Genomic DNA, 23,464 nt, shown 5'->3' with positions numbered 1-23,464 from the left:
ACACAACGGGTGGAGGAACAGTATTTATTATAATTTAAAAATGATTTCTTAAATTATGAACAACTGTGTCTTTTGTTGCAAAAAATAAGACAATAAGTTATTCTAATATATATATTTGAATGCTCAAGGTATAGCGACGCATCTGCCTGGACTAAACACTCATCCGGAACACAATCTGTCTGAGAATTGTCTTTTGCGCCTTCAAATATTTCTAAAATTCTTCCAGGTAGACCTGTTATACCTACCGAGAAACTACATCCTTTATTTCCGCACCTTGAAAAATACTCAGAACACAGATAACCGTGAAGAGGAGAGCGGGCTGTTGAGTGGTTTAGGTAGTCTCATGTTGTTGGGCTAATATATTTCTCCCACAACACGAAACTGCCTTGATTGCCTCAGTAAAACTCGTCACATCGTGAAAAGTGAATCGCTATTAATTACTGTTCGAGGGTATTAATAATTTGGCTGACTGCTCCAAACGCATAAAACCTTATTATTCCAAAAAGTGCAATAAAATCTTTTATTTATTGTTGTAGGTAAAATGGAATCTTAATGTGATTTTTTTTTGTCTTGTGGGCTTTCATCACGAAGCTAAAATCTGTTATATATGATAACTGGACGTGGTTAGGTTTCATCTTGTCTGTAATTTAAGGCCGCAGTCTCGGTGTGGGCTCAGTAGCTGGAAGTAAAGACACAGGCTGGGAAATGAAAGGATTAAGGCTTGTTTGTGTCCAGGAGAGGAGTAAAGGACAGACAAGGCCTCGGTTATGATCATTGCAGTCTGCCAGTTGCCTCGCCGTAGGAAACGCCGGATGCGTCTGCCTGCGCCAGAGAAAGGACACAAAGGATGAGCTTTATTGGTGATATTTAGCTGAGACAGCCAGGTTGTAACCTTAAGAAAAACAACCCAATTGCCCGTGATAAAAGGAGCGTTATATAGCACCCAAATAACCTCACCCCACTTTCCGTTTTGAGATTGCCTTCAAAGTAGAGCCGCAGCCCCGCAGACCCGGCGATGCGCATCTCGGAAGCTGTTCGGGTGGTTCTGATATTGTAAACTCCAACGATGCTTTAAACACATTTGCACTTGTTTTATTTTATTTCGTAAAAGTATCGATGATAGTTTATAAACTAGCCTCCAACAAAAGCCAGGAAGTGTCCTCCCAAGGGGATATTGATGGATGCCATTAAATAAATATAAATTCTATATTTTTTAGAGAATAAATAATCAGGCACACCTTTTTGTTTAATGGAGATTGTTTGGTGATTTAACAAAAGGAGGTGTTCGATTACACCAACATGAGATCTCTTGACAAAAAAATCATCACATTTATTGCTTATAAAACGAAACATTTCCCAATAAATGCGCGGGGAATTGCTATTAAAATATGGTGGGGGAAAATGGTGGCCATTTAGTTGAGCAGCAGGCTGATTTATTATTTATTGTTCTGTCCCACGGTCACGTGTTTGGGGCGCCCTATCCAGTCTTGGGCAAGGTTCAACTTACTGGACGCATTGAGCCCCTAGCTGCTGCAGCAAAGCAGCACATTATATGCAATGAATCCGTTTGTTCTAAAAATAGCAAGACTATAACGCGTTGTAAATATTTTGGGTGGGGTTTTTTTCTGCGTTTGCATGTTTGCAATGTCGACGTTAGGAACGAGCTATTACGTGGAGCCGCCTGTTCTTCCCGAGCACGAAGATATGGCACCGAGGTACTCGTCAGCTGCAGGGGTGGAGCAGGCGATGCTCGCCGAATATGGCGGACAGGAATCCTGCCCTTTGCAGACAAAATCTTCTATTTTTGGCGGATCTTGGAGCCCCATCTCTGCCCAGCCTCCGAACACAGCCACGCCGACCTACATACACCACCATTACACGAGCGGCGACGGCGATGGCATGTTTACGCGCTCCTGGGCGTTGGATCCGGTCTCCGCGTCCCTATGTTTGACGGGATTACCGTCGACGGCCATGCATTATGAGATCAAACCGGAGCCTCTGATTGGGAGTGCCGAATGTACAACTTTGGAGACGCACACACCTCTTTTGTCTGACATTGAAAACGGAGCGTCCCTTGCGGAGATCCCATGCGAAACCACATCCACGTCTAAAGCCACTGAAGAGAGGCAGTCGGCAGAGGACAAGGAGGTGATAGACGCAAGTAAGGAAGTGTTTTCAATGTATTCTGGCCCCTAAGTCCACTCGTTTAGATGATTCATTTCACTTTGCTGGCTTGGAGATGTGGAGGAACCGTTCTGGATCCCACAGGCTCGGTCGAGTAACATGTCTAGTGTTTATGCTCATAGAGACCAGCAGCCTTGTGGATCAGTGACTCGGTCTTCTGTTAAAATCATCTTCAAGGCGATTAACACACTTCACCAGAGAATTATACAAACACCTAAAAGGGAATTTGGTGAAGATCCAATCCTCAAATTGTTCAGCGCAGATTGAAAATCCGAGAAAATATAGAAAATAATTCCTGTATAAATATTAGAATCGTGCCAGGAGACGCACGTCCTTCCCAAACTATCATACCATACCTGTTTTTGGATTCTGAGAGCATTAATTCTCCTGTCTCACGGTTTTGACCCCCCCTTCCCTGTTTCCAGATGACCCATCGTGCAACTGGCTTCACGCAAAGCCCAGCAGGAAAAAGCGTTGTCCATACACAAAGCACCAGATCCTTGAACTGGAAAAGGAGTTTCTGTTTAACATGTACCTCCCCCGGGACCGCAGGTACGAAGTAGCGCGAGTCCTGAGTTTGACGGAGAGACAGGTGAAAATCTGGTTTCAGAACCGCAGGATGAAGATGAAGAAAGAAGGCAGAGACCAGCGGAGAGACAGTTAACTGGTTTTTGGACTGATGGTGGATAAGAAGGGTTGGGGGGAGGAGGAGGAGGGAGGAGGAGGAGGGGGGAGAAGGGGGTCTGTCTTTAATATGCCTGACCTGTCCCTGTTGTTGTAAAGTTTGTGTTGTTAAAAACAAGGCTGGATGTTTTAGTTTTCCATCCTCGTATCCAGTGGTCATGTTCGTGAGAGGACAAAGTGTTTAGACGTGTTTTAGTCGCCGCACAGAAATAGTTCCCTTTAGGCCAGTTTTTGTTCTTTGCATGGAATAACCCTCGACTACCTGAATGTCTTCCAGCTACCTATTTAAGTTATTGTTTTTTGCAATCTAGATGTTTATTTTAACCGTTAGCGTTTGATCCATTTGTGCACACTTCAAATACCTCGTCGTTCCTGTTTCATCCAAAAATAAAGAGTAGTTTGTATAGCACGTGAGAAAAACGATGGCTTATTCACGTATTATCATTTTGCTTAATATGAAAACACACATTTCTGACAAAACATGAGCAATTAATTGATAAAATAATACTACTTACTTTTTTTTATTTTAGCCACTGCTCCTGTTCACATTTTTTAAATAATCAAACCGGTTTCTACACAATTTGAAATTCTTCTGTCGTTGAAAATGAATTGAACTAGAAAACGTGTTTATATTTCAGGGGTGGAGAAAAAAGAAAAAAGCTTGAAATAGTACACTTTTACTACGTCTTCTCGCTTGGAACCGTCGAGCTTTATGGCGCCAACAAACCCAAATAGGCCAGAGAAAAAAACCGAGGCCTGTCCAGATATTTTCTCTCAGAAAGTTTATTTTAAACCTTCCTGGCGTGAAGTTACGTTTCTATTAATACTACGTATATATTACAATTATAGCATTGTGGAAATGAGAGGTTAATCGTTGTTTGACTGTGACGTGGCCAATAACTGTTTAAGTCCCTATTTAAAGAGCGTGATGTCCAATGATGAAAAACCTGTGAATTATTTTGGGGGATATTACGTGATCCTTCGATTTACAAGCTTTTACATAAATTAAATCTGCTGTATCGAGGTAATATAACTTAAAATAGAAAGTCACGAGAGAGTGAGAGCCAATGAAATCAACAGGGAAACGCAGTTCAGTATTTACAGATGATTTTGTCATCTACTGTTCTACTTTCCCGGACATTTTCGGCCTTTGAACGCCCCACAAAGTAGACGAGATGTCCTCCTGCAATAAACCACGACCACGGCCTCCTCTGTTTATAAGGTGCGAAGACTCAAAGCAGCGTTTCTAATGAGGCTCGGGCGAAAAGTCAAATGGATATATTTCTGTAAAATAGGCCGGAATCACACACACACACACACACACACACACACACACACACACACACACACACACACACACACACACACACACACACACACACACACACACACACAGAGAGAGACACTGCAGATGGGTCTGGCTTGAAACGTCTAATTGCTTTACAACCGTCTAGCAACAATTAGTGTGTCTCGGCAAGAACGTCGTGTTGGGTTTGTCGTCTCGGGACAACACAGGCGACGCAACAGCGAGTTTTACGCGCTGAGATAGTTTCCAAACAAATGACGCAACCTACGTAACTTTATTTTGGTGAACATGTGGAGACAGAAAGGGACATAGCCCGGCGTGCTGATGATGGTGTGATGTGTCATCTGAGTGCTGCTGTGCTCAGACCGCCAGCAGGTGGAGGCAGCGGCTCATCCGAAACACGACGTTCAAACCGGGTGATGCGTTCACGGCACGCCAAGACCACTCCCCGTTTCTTACAGATCCTACACCAGTTTGGTCGTTTTCGTCGTGGAGCATCTAATCCTGCAGCGTGTTCAGTTTCATTGTGTGTCCATCCACGACATGAATGGATCTTTAAAGGTCGAAGGATAAGAGATTCCTACTTTCTTTTCTTTTTTTACATTAATATGAAATGATTCCTTGTGCTTTTGAATAGAAGAGCTGTAGCAAATTAATGCATGTACCAAAATACACACACGCACACACAGAAGATAATTGATACATATATTAATGTAAAAAGGAATTAATAATTGATTGATTATATGAACAGTAAGCACAGATGCAGATGGATATTCCCATGCCATCGCTGCTCTTCTGTCCAGATGCAGGACGACTGACTGGACTTCAACTGAACGATGAACTTGAGGTCCTAAAAAGTGAGATGTAGACTTCCTCAAACCTTCCCACCCTTCCTTGTTTCCCTCAACACAGCCCCCCCCAGCCCCAACCTCACCCTTCTCTCCCATCTCCCTCACCCCAATGGCCCCCGACATGCAGCTCATTCGGTCTGTTATTCCTTTTTGGTGAACACTGTAAAGATAAGCATGATAGGTTTGTGATATTACGCTATATAATGTAAAAATCCTCCTCCAGTAAAGTCTCTTCAGTCACGGGACGTGTGGATGGCATTCCTGTCTGATTCTCCCCCATCACTGTTCGGATGGGTCAATGCAAAGAGACATTTGAGCAGCCATGCTGCAGCCAAACAGAAAGTTGCCTGGATGCTGTTCGGTGACCTCCCGTGGCCCCCATACATCAAAGCTCATGACATCGCTGGTGAGAGAGGAGGCCGGGAGTGAACTCTGAGGAGAAGTTCAGAGGAGTAAAGTCACCAGCACATGTGAGTCCGTTCCACTTAGCCTCACTAGCAACAGTCTTTTGTTCTGGGTGGAGGTGGACGTGGATAGTGAGGTTGCCTCTGTGATATGTTTGCAGATCAGTTATTTAAAATGATTAACCTCTGTATGGGGACATGCTGAGAACATCTCAAATTAGTGCAGTTTACAAGCAAAACTGACTTTTGAGGGTTCCTTTTAGTCTTAAAGTGCTTGCTCCTGTATTTGCATTGTCATATATTCATCAACTCTACAAGCTATTAGCTAGGGAAAGCTATTAGTTCCCTAAACCTCGTATATTTTGTCTTCACCTACAGGGCAACTGGGTAGAGACGTGAGTCAAAGGCTGCTGTCCATTTAAAAGGTGTGTTGTGTAGGTGGGCATCTTTTATTCCTTTGCCATGACCCCACATGTTTCCATCATTTGTCATCTTTGATGTCTTGAGAGGCAAAACAATAAATAAATAAATAAAAGGGCAAAGAATGAAAGGATTTGCATTTGATCACGATATAGTTCAGCACATGTCGAAGTGCAAAACACTTTGATTTGCTGCCCTTCAACCGCCTCAAGTATCTGTCAAATCTTCTCATGAATCCTGGGGCTCAATAAATAAAACTGTAATGTGGAAATACACACACACACACACACACACACACACACACACACACACACACACACACACACACACACACACACACACACACACACACACACACCAGAATTCCTTCCCAGGCAGAACACGATGTAGCCTACATGATACACACATGCAGTAGCCTACTTTTATAAACACGTCACCAAATATTTCACCAAATATACCCTCGAAATATGACATAACTTGGCTAATAATGTATAAATGTATAATAACGATGTAATTACAAGTAAATACATTTCCACCTTAAACACAGAAAAAAAACAAAAACAAATGCACGTTCGGTAATTGTCCATTTATTTATTTTTTAGTCTGTCTTTACATTTGCGTCACACTCACCATAAATGGAAATAATTGCACGACACCGTCTAGGCTGTGAGGTGTAATTAAAATCTTTTTTCTTCTTCTTAAAACCAAAACATGGTCGCAGGTTTGGCCTGCTGGCTCCCCAGATGTCTGTCGTTGTCTCCGAACAGACGGGAAACGCGCGGCTCCTCCTCGCAGCTCCAGACACCGTTTTCTGTCTGCGTTCGCTCAAAGCCAGCAGCTTCGTGTCTTCGTGTCTGCACCGCCCGGACCAGAAAAACAGACTCCAACCAGGGCTTAGTCGCGATGAATGTCAAAACGTGTTCAAATGTCAGAAGGCAGTGTTATGTGTCTATTTGTCAGAAGGCTCTTTGTTCTCTTTGGTGTGTTTCTACACCTGTTTAAATCTATGGCCAGGTTCATATGTCCATATAAAACATAATGCATGTGCACAACAAATAATAGTCAATAAATAAATAAATAAATAGTCAATTAATGCTGTTGGTTTAGAAATGATTTGCAGCAATAAGCGTGCATGCTTAACAATGAGATATACAAATTCAATTTGGTTATATTTAAAGTGTAATTATTTTCGAGTCCGTTATTTATCAATTATCTTAAGCACATAGTCTAATATCATATATTACCTCTGTAAGCATATTATTCCTTCACAAGATTTGCACTCTCCTTTACAAATATAAATTAATAAAAACACACTTTAAATGTAATATAAATTAAACATTGCAAGAAAATGTGGTGAAACTGATGTTTTCGCCCTAAAACCAAGCAGACCAGAGAAAGACTCGTTCACATGGTATCTGACACAGAAAGGTATGAGACTGAATGGGATTTCTGCTGAATGCCAACACCCACTCACCTCAGCAAACAATTGGTCCTATGTAAAAGCAGCTCCGTTCGTTTCTATACCACTAACCGAGTCCTTTCCTCTCCTCTGTGTTTTTCTCTGCCAGTAAAGTCCTTGTTTTAAAACGAAAAAGCGACGGAGATTCGTCTTTCGATAGATTTCTGATTTATTATCGAACGAGTGAGCGGAACGCTTTTGTGCGTAACGGCCGTGCGTCTCCTCCGCGCTTCTTAAGAAATCCCCACATTTCTAAATTGAAAAACGTGTCCTACAGCCTATCCAGAGAGTGGTTGCCCTCTTCCTGGCCATATATGATCTAAGAGAGTGTTAGATGGTTTAAATGTGTTCTTAGGGCAGGGAGCTGTCAGACCTTTTGGCGAGAAAGATTGATCACACGCAGGCTAGCAGGGCTCTTTGTTTAGAGCCTGAGCAATAAACAGCCATCAGATCCCCACCTTTCCTCTGCCTCACACTACAGTGGCAAATCATCTCTACATGTTAGAACCAATAATGCTGAAGTGTAAGGATGATGGCTTAGGTCAACATCCTCCCTATAGGTGAAATAAAAGAAATTAATTGGCTTGTGCGGGGCAGGGAGCTATAAACTGCAGAATGGTGACAAATGTCTGTTAAATTACCCAACTGATGTCTTATATTGACACGAAATGTTTTATTCAGATTTCATATAGACGTCGCTGAGAAGGTATAATACAAAGTAGTAATAACTAGATCAAATTACCATAAATATCACACTGAAATACATATCTATTTTAATCTCTCTCCCTCTCTGCTGTGGCGTGTGTGTGTGTGTGTGTGTGTGTGTGTGTGTGTGTGTGGTGGGGGAGGGGCGACCATGTTGTTTGGATGGCTGGTGCAGGTTTTCCTCTCGGAGCGAACCTTCCAGAAAGTCTAGAGATTAACACCGCGCCGCTGATAACGACCGTGGGCGTCGCCGCGTTACGAGACACAAACGTGACCGCTGAGATGATTTGCAGAGAGCCACGCAACAAATCCGTGCACGCACACGTGCGCGCGCACCACAACACGGAAGTGTGCGTGGACGCGCAAAGAAGGTGCAGGCTGACTGGTGGAGGGATTGGTTAGGGGGGGGGGGGCTTGGCGAACAAACTGACCCCCCAAAAAATGTGTAAATAAAGCAACCCCTACCCCCGGAATGAGGCGTTACCCCTCCGAGTTTCTCGATCAATCACAGGGGACAGTGGCTTCTTTTGATAAAAACCCCAAATTGTCATTGGGCAGATGTAATCATGTGACAAGCAGCACGGTCTAATTCCAACCATGTCCTCATGAAAGCAATAGTTTATGGCACGGAGGTCTCCATACGGCTATACCGAGTTTAGTAGTTTATGACAATAAAGCGCGTATTAATCTGAATTAACTTCAAATCAACGAGTTTTTTCGGGACAAGAGGGAGGAGATGAATTACGAATTCGGGCGAGAAAGCGGTTTCATCAACAGCCAGCCGTCGCTCGCAGAGTGCCTGACATCTCTCGCCAACCCTGTCGGTGATGCATTTCAAAGTTCATCAATCAAGAGCGCGGCGCTTTCACAGTCGACACTGATTCCTCCTCCTTTCGAGCAGACCATCCCCGGCCTGAACCCGGGCATCCACCCACGCCACAGCCACTCAAAGCAGCCTCTGCAGGCTGCGTCCTCCCTGCCCCCGGAGTACCCGTGGATGAAGGAGAAGAAAAGCGTCAAGAGAAACCAGACTGCCGCCGCCGCCGCTGCCGCTGCCGCCGCCGTGACCACGACTGACTCCTCGCCGCACTACTTCTCCCCCCAAGGCAAGACACGATGATTAATAACCTCCACGCAGAGGCTCCACGTTGTCTGAGGATTCCCCCTCAGCGACGGGGCTGCATCCCGGGCCTTGTGCAACGTGGGCGTCCCTTTAAGCCAATATAGGATTTTGATTTAAGCATGCTTAATCTCATCAAGTAACGCACTGACTTGTGATGCAGTGTAAGAGTGTTAATGTTTGACAGTAATGGAGAGTGATAGATTATTCTTACACGGTCCAGCAGCTGGCATGTTCATTAATCTTCACCCTCCGTCCTGTCCTGTCCACGCAGACCCATCATATTCTGCCTGGGGCCCATAAATCTCCACAGCCCCGGTGCTTGTTTCACCCCCATAGAGCTTGTTTTTCCTCAACACACGCGCGCGCGCCCACGCACACACACACGCACGCACACAACTGTACGTGTTGCTTTTCTGCGATTAAAAAAACAAAAAAAAACACATAATGAGTTTATTTTTTTTAGGTTCACCAGAGGTGCCAGAGGTTGGTGTTGGCGGCGGAGCGGCATCCCGGAGGTTGAGGACCGCGTACACCAACACCCAACTCCTGGAGCTGGAGAAGGAGTTTCATTTCAACAAATACCTGTGCAGACCGAGGCGGGTGGAAATAGCGGCTCTGCTGGATTTAAGCGAGAAGCAGGTGAAAGTGTGGTTTCAGAACAGGAGGATGAAGCACAAGAGGCAGACCCACTGCAAGGAGAACCGGGACAGCGAGGGCAAATACGCGTGCCTGGAGGACGGGCCGGAGGACGAGTTCGAGCAGGCTGCGGACGGCGGCGCGCCCGGGACGCTCCCGGAGCGGGAGAGGTATTTCCACCTAAATACCTTGACTTCACAGTGTCAGGGCGGCCACAATGGGGAGGACCAAAGCCCGGCCGGCACGCATTTGAACAGCAATGACAAACATCTGAAACATTTTCCCAACCCGGCTCCCACTGTTCCCATCTGCGTGTCAACAATAGGCCCGGACAATGATCATTCCCCGGGCCTGGACGTCTCTTTGCAGGATTTCCACGTTTTCTCACCCTCCTCTTCTTTCTCACCAAGTTTGTCCGACTCGGCACAAAGTCCTCTGTCTCTCTCATCCGAAACGTTCGACCTTTTCTCAGAAACACTCACAACAATCGACCTGCAAAACTTGAGCTATTGAACTTTTTTTTTTAATGTTTTATTTTAATTTAGACGCTAGTGTTGAGTGGATATACTCAGTTTAAGCGTAAATAGAGCTCATAAATAAGGTAAGTTAAAACAAAAACAACAAAGCTACTATTTGGCCTATATGGGCAGTGAAATCCATTGGGCTGCGAGGAGATCATATTTTTTATATGGATTCGACTATAACTGATCAGAATATTTTTCTTGAAATAAAACTTTACATTGATTTGAAAACAACGGCGCTATTGTCTTATTTCACAGGGAGAGAGATCGGAGAGGTCATCGATTTTAGGCCCAATAAAACACAAATAGCCTGTATGTAACACCATCGGCCAGTAGAGAAATGAATTATGGTCATGCATAATTCATAACGTTGAATGTGATTTCTCGCAGTTTTCAAATACGCATTTTATAAACGGTTTAATTGAAAAGTCACGGGATATTTTCGAAAATATATATCTTCGCTTATATGTTCCTGTAATATAAATACATTATTGATTTTATAATCTCGAACTTCCCAAAACACAGAGCAATCCAAATACAATGCAAGTGATGTGAATGTAAAATTGTATTTCTTGATTAATTTATTTAGTTAAAATATATTTATTTCATCATGGCCATGCTTCTGTTAGACAGAGCTCGGTGATCCATCTGACCAGAATAAAACTAAAGTAGATTCATTGCCTTCTCTTGTTTAAACCCAGAAAAAAAAAGAACATTTGCAGCAATTGCCTGTTAGGCGTCCCAGGCCAAAAGCTACGACTTTTCTTGCTTCTCTAATTAAATTTTATTGCCTATAAAACTCACAGCGCTGATGGTGCTTGTTTATAGCCCGATCTGCAGTGTAAGACGATCGTTTTGAAATTAAGAATCGCGCCATTGTGGTTTTTCCAGAACTTTTTATTAACCATTTTATAAGGTTGATCCAAAGCAGCCGCGTTTTGATTTATACGGGTGTAAATGATGAAATAATCTAGTTTTGTTACTGCAACACGGCGAGCGACCAGATATTCAGTTCAATAGCAGAATGCATTTATTCCATGCATTTGTAGTAAATGGTCATAATTAAGGCAAATGTGTGTTAATTCGGACCAAACGTCCCTGTTCTCTGCTGAAGGAATCCCGCACCGACCAGTTGAGCCTCGGCTCAACAAAGAGAAGCCGGTGTCTTTATTCGGATAACTGTTATTAAATCTTCAGGTGGGGAAATGGTCGATGAAAAGCCAGAGATAGGAATCAGGAGATTAACAATCACACTGATCAATTATTTTGACCAGAGTCTGCAGGCGACGTGATTCATTTATAGCCTCTGCAATCCTCTGATTGTGCGGACTCGAGCAATAATAGTAATACAACAATAATAGTAGTAATTATAATAATAATAATAATAAAAGTGAGGTGAGGTGGTGAACTGCTATTCCTACTGAGATATGGTACTAAGTGATGGCTAATTTGAAAATGCATTGGGGAAAGTGAAGAAAGCCCAGGAGGCAGAGAGGCAGTCAGCCACTCAGCTCGTTGTGTCAGCACATTATACAGCAAATACATGTTCATTATTTAAAAAGGAAAGTAGGCACACTCTGCTACTTTCTTTTTATGAGCACAAAATAAAACATGCACCATGTACCCATTGTATATCTGATCATTGCACAATCACACGTTTTGAAGTTGATTATCTAATTTCCTTATGATGCATATTTGCGTGACAGTGTTTAGTGACTTTGAGCAGCCGAGTGAACCGTAAAAACATGTAATGATTGATAAAAGATGAAGGAACCAATGGCAGGGAGGAGATGAAGCTTTATGGGAAACTACATACAACACTCTACCAGCAGATCCCTCCCTTTCTCCCTCCACACACGCACACGCACACACACACACACACACACACACACACACACACACACACACACACACACACACACACACACACACACGGGTCAAAGGTCAAGCTGGCTCTCCTCTCCTCTCCAAGCTGGGAGGAACTGCTGCCAGGTCAGGAGGGGGTCAGGTTTTGAATGACCTCAGAGGATTTGTGGCTCATGAAGAATGCATTGGTTACTCTCAGATAACTCTGAGCAGGAAGTGACATCAGGAATGTGTATTCAGAAACGAAAATATTCGTGTCAAATATGATCCGAGGCGAGAAATGCAATTGTTCCTCATAGGAAGCACCCGAGGATCTGGTGATCCTTCTCTAAGGATGATTCTGAATGAACTGGATGGATCGGTACAAGATATAAAAGGGGAAAAGTGTAGAAAAAATGCACATCTTAAGTAAACTCATATCTTCTCCTCTCAAAAACAAAGCAACAACAGCAAATAGCCAACTAAGAACTAGGATCTTCCCAAAGCTGCACCGAGAGCGGAGTAAATAACATGTGACAGCACTGACAAACGTCCGCCACCTGCAGCTGAAGTCCAACTGAAGCTCCTCACGCACCCCTCTAGCTGCACTGACACCTCTGTCTCATTCTCCACAACAACAGGCTATACAGTTCAAAGGCTCGCTCTCTAAAGCCGGACTGGCTGATCCCTCCTGTCTAAAGATGACTAACAAATGACTGACGCCTTTATAAACAATATGACCACCAGCTGCAACCTGAATACGCCAGGAGGCACAGGCTTCACCGGGTGTAATAAGTTTGTTTTTGTTGTAGTTGTTGTTGTTTATTGTTTATTGTGCATTGATTGCATCAGAAATTGATTGCATCAGAAATGTGTGTGTGCCATTGAAATATAAACTGATTACAATCTGATTCCAAATGAGATGCAAATGATGCAAATGTACAAGATGTGCAGGAATAAACCAGTGCAGCAGAGTTGCACATCTATTTTGCTCAAGGGTAGAAAAAAAGAAAGAAAGAAAAAAAACCCTGGCACAGAAACCTGCAGAACAGTTTTATATATATAACTGCCTCCTCAAGCAGCCTATTAATGATCCCTGTTTAGATTTACAGTGTTGACATATTCATAAACCCAAAGTGCTTGCATCATTGTAAAAAAAGACACTCCCAGCGTGTCCAACGAGTCAGTCACAGACTTAAGTGCCAGAGAAATATTATCTGGAATCAATCAAAAATATGATCACGGCTTATCGTCTGACTTTATTGGTCTGTAAAGACCCGCTGCTCCATTAAAGTCCCCCCCCCCCCATCATCATCATCAGCAGTCAAAAACTATATATACACACATACACACAAGCTGATAGAGCAATAAATGCCAGCGTGGATGTTGAACAACAGTCAGGTTTCACTGTTTGTTTTTCCCTCTCTCTCCGGCTGAACGGCGTGGTCAGTTGTAAATAATCAGATTAACTTCCGTGTCCGTAAACTCATCGCCTGCTTCCGTGTCGCGTGAAGTTGTTCTCTCTCCCCGCCGGACGGTCCGCCGCTGCCGGGAACAAACTGTCGCTACGATGCGTGCGATTCCCGAGGAGTTCACGGCGCTCATCGCAGGTAAAACCCTCCTCACGAGGTCTGTTATGCGGGTTGTTTCTGCCGCGTTCATTCCGTGTGCAAAGTCCAGAGAATGTTTGGAGAGAGAGGAAGCGCGGATCAATATGGGCGACGAGCTTTTAGGTCTCATGTGTTTAAACCCGGTTAAATCTTCATTGTCGTTCATTCTTACACGTCCGAGCTGCTCAGTGTGTTGTTTAAAGGTAACATGATCTCCAGCAGCACCACCTGACTGCCACAAAGAAAACACCACAATCACCACATTGTATCACATTGTATGGATGTTTTTTACCTGATGTGTGTGTTTGTTTGTTTCTAGACCTCGAATATTTCCTCTCTGATGGATTAAAAGGGGAAAATCTAAGCAAGAAGGCAAAAGAGAAGAGGGACGCCTTCATCAAGCGGATTAAAGAGGTCAAACTTGGGTATGTTGGGTCTTTGCTAGCGGCTACACCAGGATTTGGTTGGAAAGATTCTAAAGCAGAATATCACAATTGTTATAATGCGTTTACTGTCTCCCCAACAGTTACCCACACGATTTCAAGGACAAAAGTGAGTGTTGGTCTTACACAAAATGTAATGGTTTCCAACATGGGGGTCGGCAGCCACACAAGGGGTCACGGCATGAACCTGAGGGGTCACCAGATGAGCCGGATATCAGGATAAATGCCTTGAAAACAACAAATATAAGAACAAATCTACATTTTGACACAGACTGATCGTTTTTCAGACTTTTCTATTTTTTATTAGCTTTTTTTGGTAGAATACTGTATTGTGCTTTTAAAACATAACTAAACTGTCTGAAAAGGGTAACAAAATCAGTCTTCAAATGTAACATAATCCAGATACACACAACAGGTATGAGCCGCCGTGTTACCATATCACATGTACTGTTACTACACTTTACTGCACTCTAGGTGGAGATGACTCGGATGACTCGGAGGAGGTCGACAGCAACAACGACGGAGGGTCGCTACAGTCGGAGCGCACAGACAAGGATGAAGATGCCGGCGACGGTAAGCCACGAGCGCTGAGCAGACATCCAAAAAGTTGACTTGCTAACTGCTAACAAGCTGTGGATTAAAGTGCTGAAACCTGCATCTTGGCAGGAAAATATACAGATCTGTTGGTCGGCTCCGGGGAGAAAGTGACTTTGAGTGGCACAATGAGGGAGACATTCCAACTGTAACTTGGCAACATACTTGGGAAGCAATTTGGGGGCACCACTGCTACTCCCACCACCTCTTTCACCCCACCCCTTTGACAGCGAGGGCATGTTTTATTGCCCGCAGCCACAGTCTGGGGACCGAACATTACTGCCACGGTTGTAGTTTGAGGAAAAACATGCCTCGATATACAGTAGCTTTAACCTTGTACACCCTATCATGGCAATATGTAATTTTGTATTTACTTTTATAAATAGAGTATCAGGGAAATCCTTGTGAAGTGGCTATTAGGGGTCTTCGGGTTTATGGGCTGCAAGCAGCTGCCAGTTTTATGGCTGCTCTTTCACACAAAGCAACTTTGACACAGCAGTTGAACATTTGCATTGAAGTTGCTTGCTGCAAGGGGAATCTCCTCCAGCGAGAGGCAAGAACATTGCTCAGTGGAGCCTCAGTGGCTTTTCGCTGCTTGTTTTGACATCAGTCAAATGAGTAAATAACAAACTACATTCACAAAGAGAGTCACAAGTCCGAAATCTGTTTATGTTCAACATTTGACAAACAAATTTAATTTTCCATATTGAAACCCGTTCTCTCTCCAGGCGCCCAGCAGTCCCCACCTGTGGCGGCTCAGGACCTGGTGTCTGTCTTCAAAGCAGGATACCTGGAGAAGCGCCGGAAGGGTGCGTTTATGATTAGCTGCGTATCACGGAGGGGATATTGTACAATTACATTTGTTAGCTCCCCAAGATGTTCACCTACAATAACGCCCAGAATCCCAGTGGCATATTGACATTTTTGAATTGCTCCAAAAATGAACCAGAAAACGATCCATCTCTTCTAGGTTGATTATTGATTGATTGATGATTATTCTCCACAGATCACAGCTTTTTTGGCACCGAGTGGCAGAAGAGATGGTGCGCCCTGAGCCATCATACCTTCTACTACTATGGCAGCGAGAAAGGTGCGTCCTACTTCCTGTCTGAATCACGTACTTCAACGTGTGACAATTGCAGCAGTTGTTGTATCTGAACGGTTAATGATGATGTTTTAATTTCCCCGTAATCAAGACAAGCAGCAGAAGGGGGAGTTCAGTATCGACGGGTACACCGTCAAGATGAACGGCACCTTACGGAAAGACTCCAAGAAGGACTGCTGCTTTGAAGTCACGGCTCCAGACAAGCGAGTCTATCAGGTGCGCTCGTCTCCTGGTGATGGGTGGGGTCGCTGCTGCTCTAAGTGTGTGTCCTAATTGGGGAAAAAACACATGCAGACTTGAGATGTGCCGTGTTTGAAACGTGGCAAGGCGTGCGTCTACGTGAGCTCCATCAAATCGTTGTTTTTCAAAAACCTATTCATTCATGTGACACTGCCGCCTTTACCTGACACGCATATTTAAAAAGTCTAAATGAGTGTTTCTAACATTCGGCCTCTTCCATGCGGAACATTTTACTATGCATAAATGCAGTATTATTTGTTTATGTTAATTAATATATGTAGGAGTGCGTGTTGCTGACTGCAGTTTTCATTTCTCTCCTCTCATCACAGTTTTGTGCGTCATCGGTGAAAGAGGCGGAGGAATGGGTGAAACAGATAGACTTTGTTTTGAGAGGTGTGAACGGTTTTCAATTATAATAAAAACAACAACTCAATGTGATGCTGTGTAATGTCAGAAATGACATATTTACAAGTCTATCGTCAAGTACTCCAAGTAGAGAAATGTGCTGTGTCCCCCTGGTTGTAGATATGACGGGCATCATCCCAGAAGATGAGGAGGAGGATCAGGAAGTGTACGATGATGTCGGAGCGATAGAAGACGCCGCTGAGCCAATCGATGAAGACATCTATGAAGAGCTCCCAGGTCTGATGGCGTGTTTTTATTACTGTGACGGTCTCTGTTGTCCTACGGAGCATGAACCAAACTGAGTTTCTTTTCTGATAGAGCATATGTCTCTACCTACTACGTAGACAGATCACCATAACCCATAATTCATAGCACTCTAATCCCTCTTATCTTGTCTTCTCCAGAGGAGGATGTCCCCGCTGTAGCAAAGCCTCGTCCAAAGTTGGAGCCAGCCAGCAAACCAGCCCCTCCTGTTCCAGGTACAGAGCTTCATGCTGCACTGATGTGAGCGGTATATGTAGTTTGTGGATCAGAGTGAGGTAAGCAGAAGATGGACAGTTAAGAGGAAGTGACATTTACAGAGGAAGTTTATGTGGACATGAAAGTTAACACAACGCTGGAAATAACTTGTCGCTGGGTTGGCTAACTTCCTTTTACAATAAGTGACGTATTAACATTGCGCAAGTGCAAAAAATCCCATGCTATCTATCTTTATGCAGGCTACTTTATCTATGTAAACATTCTCACACTATTAACACACCCTGAGGTTCGCCAGCGAACAGGAAATGATCCCAGACCAGCTGAGTTCTGATTCCTGTTTGCATTGTATCGATTTTTTTTTCTCGCATCTGGTAAAACAAAAATCACTGTACTTTTCCATTTCATACTAACAGAAAATTATGCAATACATAAACTATGCAAAGGCAAACCGTGAAGCGGCGACTAAAGAATGTTTTCATTATTGATTAATCATTTCGTCTTCAAACACATTAAACAATGTAGAGTCCAAGGTGACATCTTTGAATGTCCTGTTTGGTCTGCTCAACACTCCCAACCCGAACAGATTCACTTTATTGATATAAAACCGGGAAAAGCAGCAAATCCTCCCAATGGAAAAGCAAATGTGTTTTTTTGCTTAAATTTACAGTGAAACTGCAAATCAAACCTAACAAAGCTATAAAAGTGAATTTCAAGGTGATTGAATGAAGGCTGGGCCGCTCTTGAGCTGTGGGGTCAAAGAAAAGTGTAACAGGAGCTGCTGGAGAGAATGAGATGATGTCCGCTCAGGTGAAAGGAAAGGCTGCCGATACACAGTTTCTTCGTTTTTTTTGTTGTCATTTATTCTAGATCTTAAATAACTACATAATTTTAATTCCCATGCATAAAGTAGGCCACTATGACACCCTGACTTGGTGAAAAGAAACACTTGTCCTCATGTTCAGTGATCACACGCCTGCAGACTTGTTGTGTCGTACCCGATGATATGATGAACATGAAGCGGTGAAATCTCCTCTTTGAACCTTCCTCAGGGCTGTTTCAAGAAGTTGTCCATCTTTTTTGTGCATTGCATTTTGTGGACTCAAAAAAAATAGTTTTTTCATTGTAGTCTGCATACTAACTGTTTTGAGTGTAACACACCACACACTCAAAAACCTAGTAAGTAGTATGAACTTGGGACACAGCTGCTGTCTGCCTCCAGTTCTATTTTAGGCTCTCCACTGCCTCCTGTTGGTTTTACACTCCACATACAATCACTGCTGTGTCAGACCTGTGTTTAATGTTATTACTCTCAGTAGTAAGTAATAAAACACTGAATCTGTTATCGTCTTCTTTTCCTTTTCCCATCCAGCTGACAAGAGCACAGACTACCCCAACTTCTACCAGGGCTTATGGGACTGTGTCGGGGACCACCCAGACGAGTTGTCCTTCAAACGGGGAGATGCCATCTACATACTGAGCAAGGTACGCCTGGGGAAGCCCGGTTGTCGGAGTTAAAATATTGATTTGTCTCTTTTTTAATGAGTGTTTGCTTGATGCCAGGATGAGCTCAATCCCGACAGTGATGCAAAAGCTGTGCGATGAGGTTTGTAGCCACCGCTGGTCTCAGACCACCAAAAGTGAGTTATTTCTAGGCCCTCAGAGGAACCGACTGTTCATATCCTTTACTGGCAGCACCTGGCCCGCTGCCTGGAGGTGGACGGCTGATGGTAGGAGGCAGGCTGGGCTAGGTTCTCTCTCTGGCACTGTGATGGGGATTAGTTGTGTCACAACGGAAACTGTTTTAGTGCCGCTGGCGGAGGCTGGGCTTCGCTGGCACACAACGCCATTCCATCACTTCCATCTGGACCTTTTCAGCATGCTGCCGCTGCGGCCATGCCAGGCGGTGAGCAGCCCTCAGCCCACACACCTCTCAGACGTCTCCCTCACCTCGCCAAATAGGAATGTGTGTTCTCAGGAAACCCAGGCTCAGTCCGCCACTCTGTTTCAGAGCAGGTGAGGACGTGTAGTGGACGCACAATTTCCGAGGCTTGTCGGCTAGGCGTGGGTGCCAGGTATAGAGAACTGAGGGGCCGTTCTTTACCTTTATTATGTAACTAAACAGGAGCCCTTTTGTGCTTAACTGGTTTATATGAACGTGGAATTGGATTTTGATGTGATACCTTTAACAAGCTTGTTTTTGAACATTGCACTGCAAATAAGTCGAGGAATTTTATCCTTTTTACAGATGCATGTGTAACCTTGTGGTCTGTGTAAAAAAAGTGTGTGAAGTGTGCACCATCAGGCTGGCTGTATTTCCTGTCTGGTTTGGTTTCTATGGAGCATGAAGTCAACTGAGACATGCTGTTGTCAACTGGCCAGGTCCTTTTCTAAATTCAAGTCTGCCATCTAGTGGCACCTAAAAGCCATGAAGACTTAAAAACATTGGCCTCATAAGATCCATTTATTTGTAAAGTCGAATCATAATTTTCTCTAATAATTAAAATCCATGTCCAGTCAGGAGTTTAGGACCTAGGCTGTTATTTTCATGATTAATAACAATTTAATTCTTAGTCTATAAAATGTCAGAAAACAGTGGAAAATACCCCGAGGTGACATCTTTAGATTTTCTAGTCTGACCAACTGTACAAATTGAAGCAAAAAGGCATCAAAAGAAGGCTGGACATAAACATGTTCAGCATTTTTGTTTGATGAATGATTTAAGCAAATAATGGATTATCAAAAGTGTTACTCCTCTGTTGACCAACTAATTGATTAATTGATTCAGGGCTAATGGCAGGAAACGAATGCACAAAGCAGAGAGAGACGCCGTCAATGCTCATTGGCCAAATGCCCGTTTACGACTCCTTCTTCATGTGTGGAAAAGGACCAAGAATCAAGTTGCCCTTTCACTCAGACTGGGAGTGCCATTAGCTGAAACCTTGGTGTTGGGGGTTGTGGCCTGCTGCGAGGGCAATGACCATAAAACCTGTCTGGACTGCAGCAGCCAGCTGCAGCTAAAGGGACAGACCACTTCCCCCCCCAAACACAGTCGCTCCCCCATTCTCCTTTCTCCCTGTGTCCCTCCCCCATTCCACAGGCCAGAAATAGCGGTAGTGTTACAGCTGCGAGACCCCCCAGTCAGGACTTGGGTGTTGATTATAGGGCCTGACTGGGAGTGAGGGAGAGTGTGTTGTCCGGATATGCTGACCCCCCCCCCCGTCCCTCCAGAGTCACAGCACGCAAAACTAATCGATAAATGTAACATCTCACTTAAGTGACTATGGGATGATTTCAAAAAGCAAACACTTGTCCAAACAGAGTTCCTGCACGTCTTTTCACCTCATCATTCATTCCACACGTTTGTGCTTGTAAACTATTGCATCCGCCGCAGCGCGTTCCACTTGGCAGAAGTAATACGATTATGTATTATAGTTTTTGTGCTAACGTGTAGTGTTGTCACAGTGTGTGGTATCATTAGTCTTCCACAGGCTCGTGTACGGGTTCTCGTGTTGTGGCCCTGCACTCGCTCGAGCACGACTTATTTGTCAGCCAGAACTACACAATGAGGTGTTGCAGTTTTTTCAAAGGCGAGCTGCAGGAAGTCATAATGTGCGCACACACCCTCGGCCCCTTACACACACCTCATGTCAATCTGCTATATTGTCCCTCGGGGGCTTGTGAAATGTCATTTTAATCATGTGACACATTCATTATTTTTGTTTGTTTCATGTGGTATTTAATTTGCTGTTAATAACTCGGATGTACTAAATGAGTTTTTTACTGTATTCGGGTCCCGTGTATCAATATTTGACACCGACAGTAAGTCAAGCGCTTTTTTCATCTCCTTGATGAATGGCCTGTCGACAGACAACGGTCAGTGCTAGCCATCGCTATTGTTATTGTGATCTTGTGTCTAATAAGATCACTTACATCCATTATTCTCTCCTGGGAATAACCGGACACAGATGTGGTCCCTCCCGCTCCCCCGAGTTTTGGCGTAGATTTGAAACGATGTGCAGGTTTCTCTTCCTTCCACCTTGTTAGTACGTGAGCCTCGGTGTTGATTCATGTCCTGGGAAGACTTTGATGTGAGGTCAGGCCAGAGAGAGAGAGGGAGAGAGAGAGGGGTATTCTCCTCTTGTCTCAGATCTCTCCTCACAGTGTCCCCCTCACATCTCAGCATGCTGACAGCCATTTGGATCTATTACTTGTCACGCTGTGACAGATTTATGTGTGATGCGCTCTACGCACACTGAGGGTTTTTGTGTGGAGCAGAGGGATGCATGTGTAGAGGGGTCGGGTGGGGGAACAGGAGGCGTGAAGTTGTTGGTGGGACGTAGGTGTTGTTTTGGAGGGACAACGGAGGGGGTTTTGTGAATACCTCACAGGTTACGCTGTATAGAAGTAACAACATTGGTGAGATGACGGGGAATGAGGTCAGGGAGAGATGGGGAGCAGCCGAGGTCCCCGACCCGACACGACCCGGGGACGTTGGCGTTCTGAACCCACCAGAGTGCCATATCCTTGCCTTACATCCTTCATCTGTTAGACATACTGTCGGCCAGCGTCTCCAAAGGAAGACGGCTACTTAATGTTCCTATGGAGCGTCCCCATCAGACGTTTTGAATGTTAAGCAAACCTCAGTTTTGTGGCGTGAAGATGGATTTGATCAAAAATGTTTGGTGATTACTACATGTATTAAAAATAGGGCTCCCCCTCAAAGTTGATTATTTGACTAATTTGTCATTTTTTGAATGCCGTTTTCATACCTAATTACTTATTTCCAAGAAAGAAATGAGCACATTTCTGGTAAACACAAGATTAAATATGGTGCTTTTGTGGAGAAACTCAGATTTACAGATCTGGTGGTTATATCATCTCATCGATGAATCCTCAATGTGTCTTCCCTTCTGTTTGCAGGAGTACCAGAACTTTGGCTGGTGGGTTGGCGAGAAGAATGGAAGCATAGGAATCGTCCCCAAAGACTTCTTGTTGGAGCTTTACGCGATCTAAATACACCCCATCATGTAAGTCGCTGTGAGCTCATGACTGCACTGATCAGGTGTCTTACACTTGTTTGAGCATCAACATATACAGTATAACTGTTATTAATCTACTACATTTCTACTTCTACATTGTGTCATTTCCAGGCTCATCCCCTCCCACTGTAAGAGACTGATGATTGGATGAAAATATTTGCATATGACTGAAAAACATATTTAGTAGTATTTTTCTGCAGTATCTGCATGTTGCAACGCTTGTGTATAATTTATTCCTTATCCAAAATATAGATTTCCCAACACCATTTCATGCTCTGCTTTTGGCAAATTTGATATTTGCAAATGTCAAGATTAATAAAGATTTACACATATCTGTTGTATCAGAGCATTTATTTTGATTAATTATCATGCAATTTAAGCCACAAGGTGGCAATAGAGACTCTTCAAAGGTCACAGATTTATCACTCTGTAACAGAGAAGCTCAAGGCAGAAATGCCACACATCAGTTTTTTGTTTTCTTGAGTCCGGACACAAAGTTTGAAATTATGTTTGCAGACTGAATTAACGACGACAGTTGACGAGAGACAGGAGGAAGAATGTAAACAGAAGAAAATACATTAAAAAAAGTGTGATGGAGGTTTTTAGAAGTATTTTCTTGAGGGAAGAAACTGCATTAACACACGTAGACATGAGGAAAACGTGCATTAATCAAGTGTATTTCACCCAACGGGATCACATTATTTGCCCTCCGTAATTCTCTGCAGTTAACATGAGGCTAATGTCAATATCAAATCCCATGTGCACATCAAACGTATGGACAACAACCCCCCCGGATAAATAAAAAAATTACTTCTTTCATTTTAAAAATCCATTTATTCATCTGGTCAGCACTTTTGTTCTGAGCTTCAAAGGGACACTGTGTGTGTGTGTGTGTGTGTGTGTGTGTGTGTGTGTGTGTGTGTGTGTGTGTGTGTGTGTGTGTGTGTGTGTGTGTGTGTGTGTGTGTGTGTGTGTGTGTGTGTGTGTGTGTGTGTGTGTGTGTGTGTTTTATGGCACCTGAGAGACTTTGCTGGGCAGAGGATCACAGCGTGGCAGATGGTTGGCTGAGCTCCGTGCCTGAGTGAAACGGCTGAGGTACACTAATAAGACAGCCACCCACACAGATAGCAGGGATGCTTATCACCCTCCGAGGGGCTGTTTGACAGCAGGCGAGGTGGCGTTAGCTCGGCACATCCCTCCGAGGTTACATGCATACTATACATATTCTTTTACAGCCTCCTCGCTGAAACACAAAGTTGGTGCTCTGCTTTGATCCATCCGAGTAATCCGTTCCTTTTTGGGGTTTGCTTTGGACAAAAGGAGCCTCATCAAGGTTTCCTCAAGGTTGGGACAAAATGGGAAGGAAAATGCCTTCATTAACCGATAACTCACTGTATCTTTCTCCCTCTC

General features: G+C 43.9%; 4 protein-coding genes across 4 annotated transcripts in view; 3 read left to right on the top strand and 1 right to left on the bottom strand.

Moving 5' to 3' along the window:
- Positions 1-6,671, bottom strand: part of chn2 (chimerin 2) — a 129,018-nt gene extending 122,347 nt beyond the window's left edge. The window contains exon 1 of the mRNA XM_084026627.1: positions 6,655-6,671. The gene's annotated coding sequence lies outside the window, so the exon portion shown is untranslated. The remainder of the gene's footprint in view (positions 1-6,654) is intronic.
- Positions 1,323-2,865, top strand: hoxa9b (homeobox A9b). Its single transcript, XM_084026262.1, has 2 exons — positions 1,323-2,161; positions 2,610-2,865. Exons 1-2 carry the CDS (start codon positions 1,636-1,638, stop codon positions 2,846-2,848), a joined length of 765 nt encoding a protein of 254 aa, XP_083882388.1. The 5' UTR covers positions 1,323-1,635; the 3' UTR covers positions 2,849-2,865.
- Positions 6,672-8,472: 1,801 nt separating the features above from the next.
- Positions 8,473-10,478, top strand: hoxa2b (homeobox A2b). The gene is made up of 2 exons (XM_084026628.1): positions 8,473-9,119; positions 9,600-10,478. Exons 1-2 carry the CDS (start codon positions 8,750-8,752, stop codon positions 10,283-10,285), a joined length of 1,056 nt encoding a protein of 351 aa, XP_083882754.1. The 5' UTR covers positions 8,473-8,749; the 3' UTR covers positions 10,286-10,478.
- Positions 10,479-13,597: 3,119 nt separating this feature from the next.
- skap2 (src kinase associated phosphoprotein 2) lies at positions 13,598-22,377 on the top strand. Its single transcript, XM_084026629.1, has 13 exons — positions 13,598-13,748; positions 14,068-14,173; positions 14,275-14,300; positions 14,666-14,764; positions 15,514-15,594; positions 15,792-15,875; positions 15,982-16,106; positions 16,460-16,523; positions 16,656-16,772; positions 16,940-17,014; positions 18,385-18,497; positions 21,936-22,042; positions 22,166-22,377. Exons 1-12 carry the CDS (start codon positions 13,709-13,711, stop codon positions 22,026-22,028), a joined length of 1,023 nt encoding a protein of 340 aa, XP_083882755.1. The 5' UTR covers positions 13,598-13,708; the 3' UTR covers positions 22,029-22,042; positions 22,166-22,377.
- The last annotated feature ends 1,087 nt before the right edge of the window (positions 22,378-23,464 follow it).

This window comes from Eutrigla gurnardus (genome assembly GCF_963514095.1).
Source record: "Eutrigla gurnardus genome assembly, chromosome: 14".
Lineage (NCBI taxonomy): Eukaryota > Metazoa > Chordata > Actinopteri > Perciformes > Triglidae > Eutrigla > Eutrigla gurnardus.
The sequence above is the reverse complement of the archived record's forward strand: the minus strand, read 5'-3'. Positions and strand labels throughout refer to the sequence as shown.

Excerpts from the sequence above, each read along its gene's own strand:
- hoxa9b (XM_084026262.1), top strand. The coding sequence starts at position 1,636 with ATGTTTGCAATGTCGACGTTAGGAACGAGCTATTACGTGGAGCCGCCT. Across the intron at positions 2,162-2,609 it reads CAAGGAGGTGATAGACGCAA|ATGACCCATCGTGCAACTGG; the intron begins GTAAGGAAGTGT and ends CCCTGTTTCCAG.
- hoxa2b (XM_084026628.1), top strand. The coding sequence starts at position 8,750 with ATGAATTACGAATTCGGGCGAGAAAGCGGTTTCATCAACAGCCAGCCG. Across the intron at positions 9,120-9,599 it reads GCACTACTTCTCCCCCCAAG|GTTCACCAGAGGTGCCAGAG; the intron begins GCAAGACACGAT and ends TATTTTTTTTAG.
- skap2 (XM_084026629.1), top strand. The coding sequence starts at position 13,709 with ATGCGTGCGATTCCCGAGGAGTTCACGGCGCTCATCGCAG. Across the intron at positions 16,524-16,655 it reads GATAGACTTTGTTTTGAGAG|ATATGACGGGCATCATCCCA; the intron begins GTGTGAACGGTT and ends CCCTGGTTGTAG. Across the intron at positions 18,498-21,935 it reads CCATCTACATACTGAGCAAG|GAGTACCAGAACTTTGGCTG; the intron begins GTACGCCTGGGG and ends TTCTGTTTGCAG.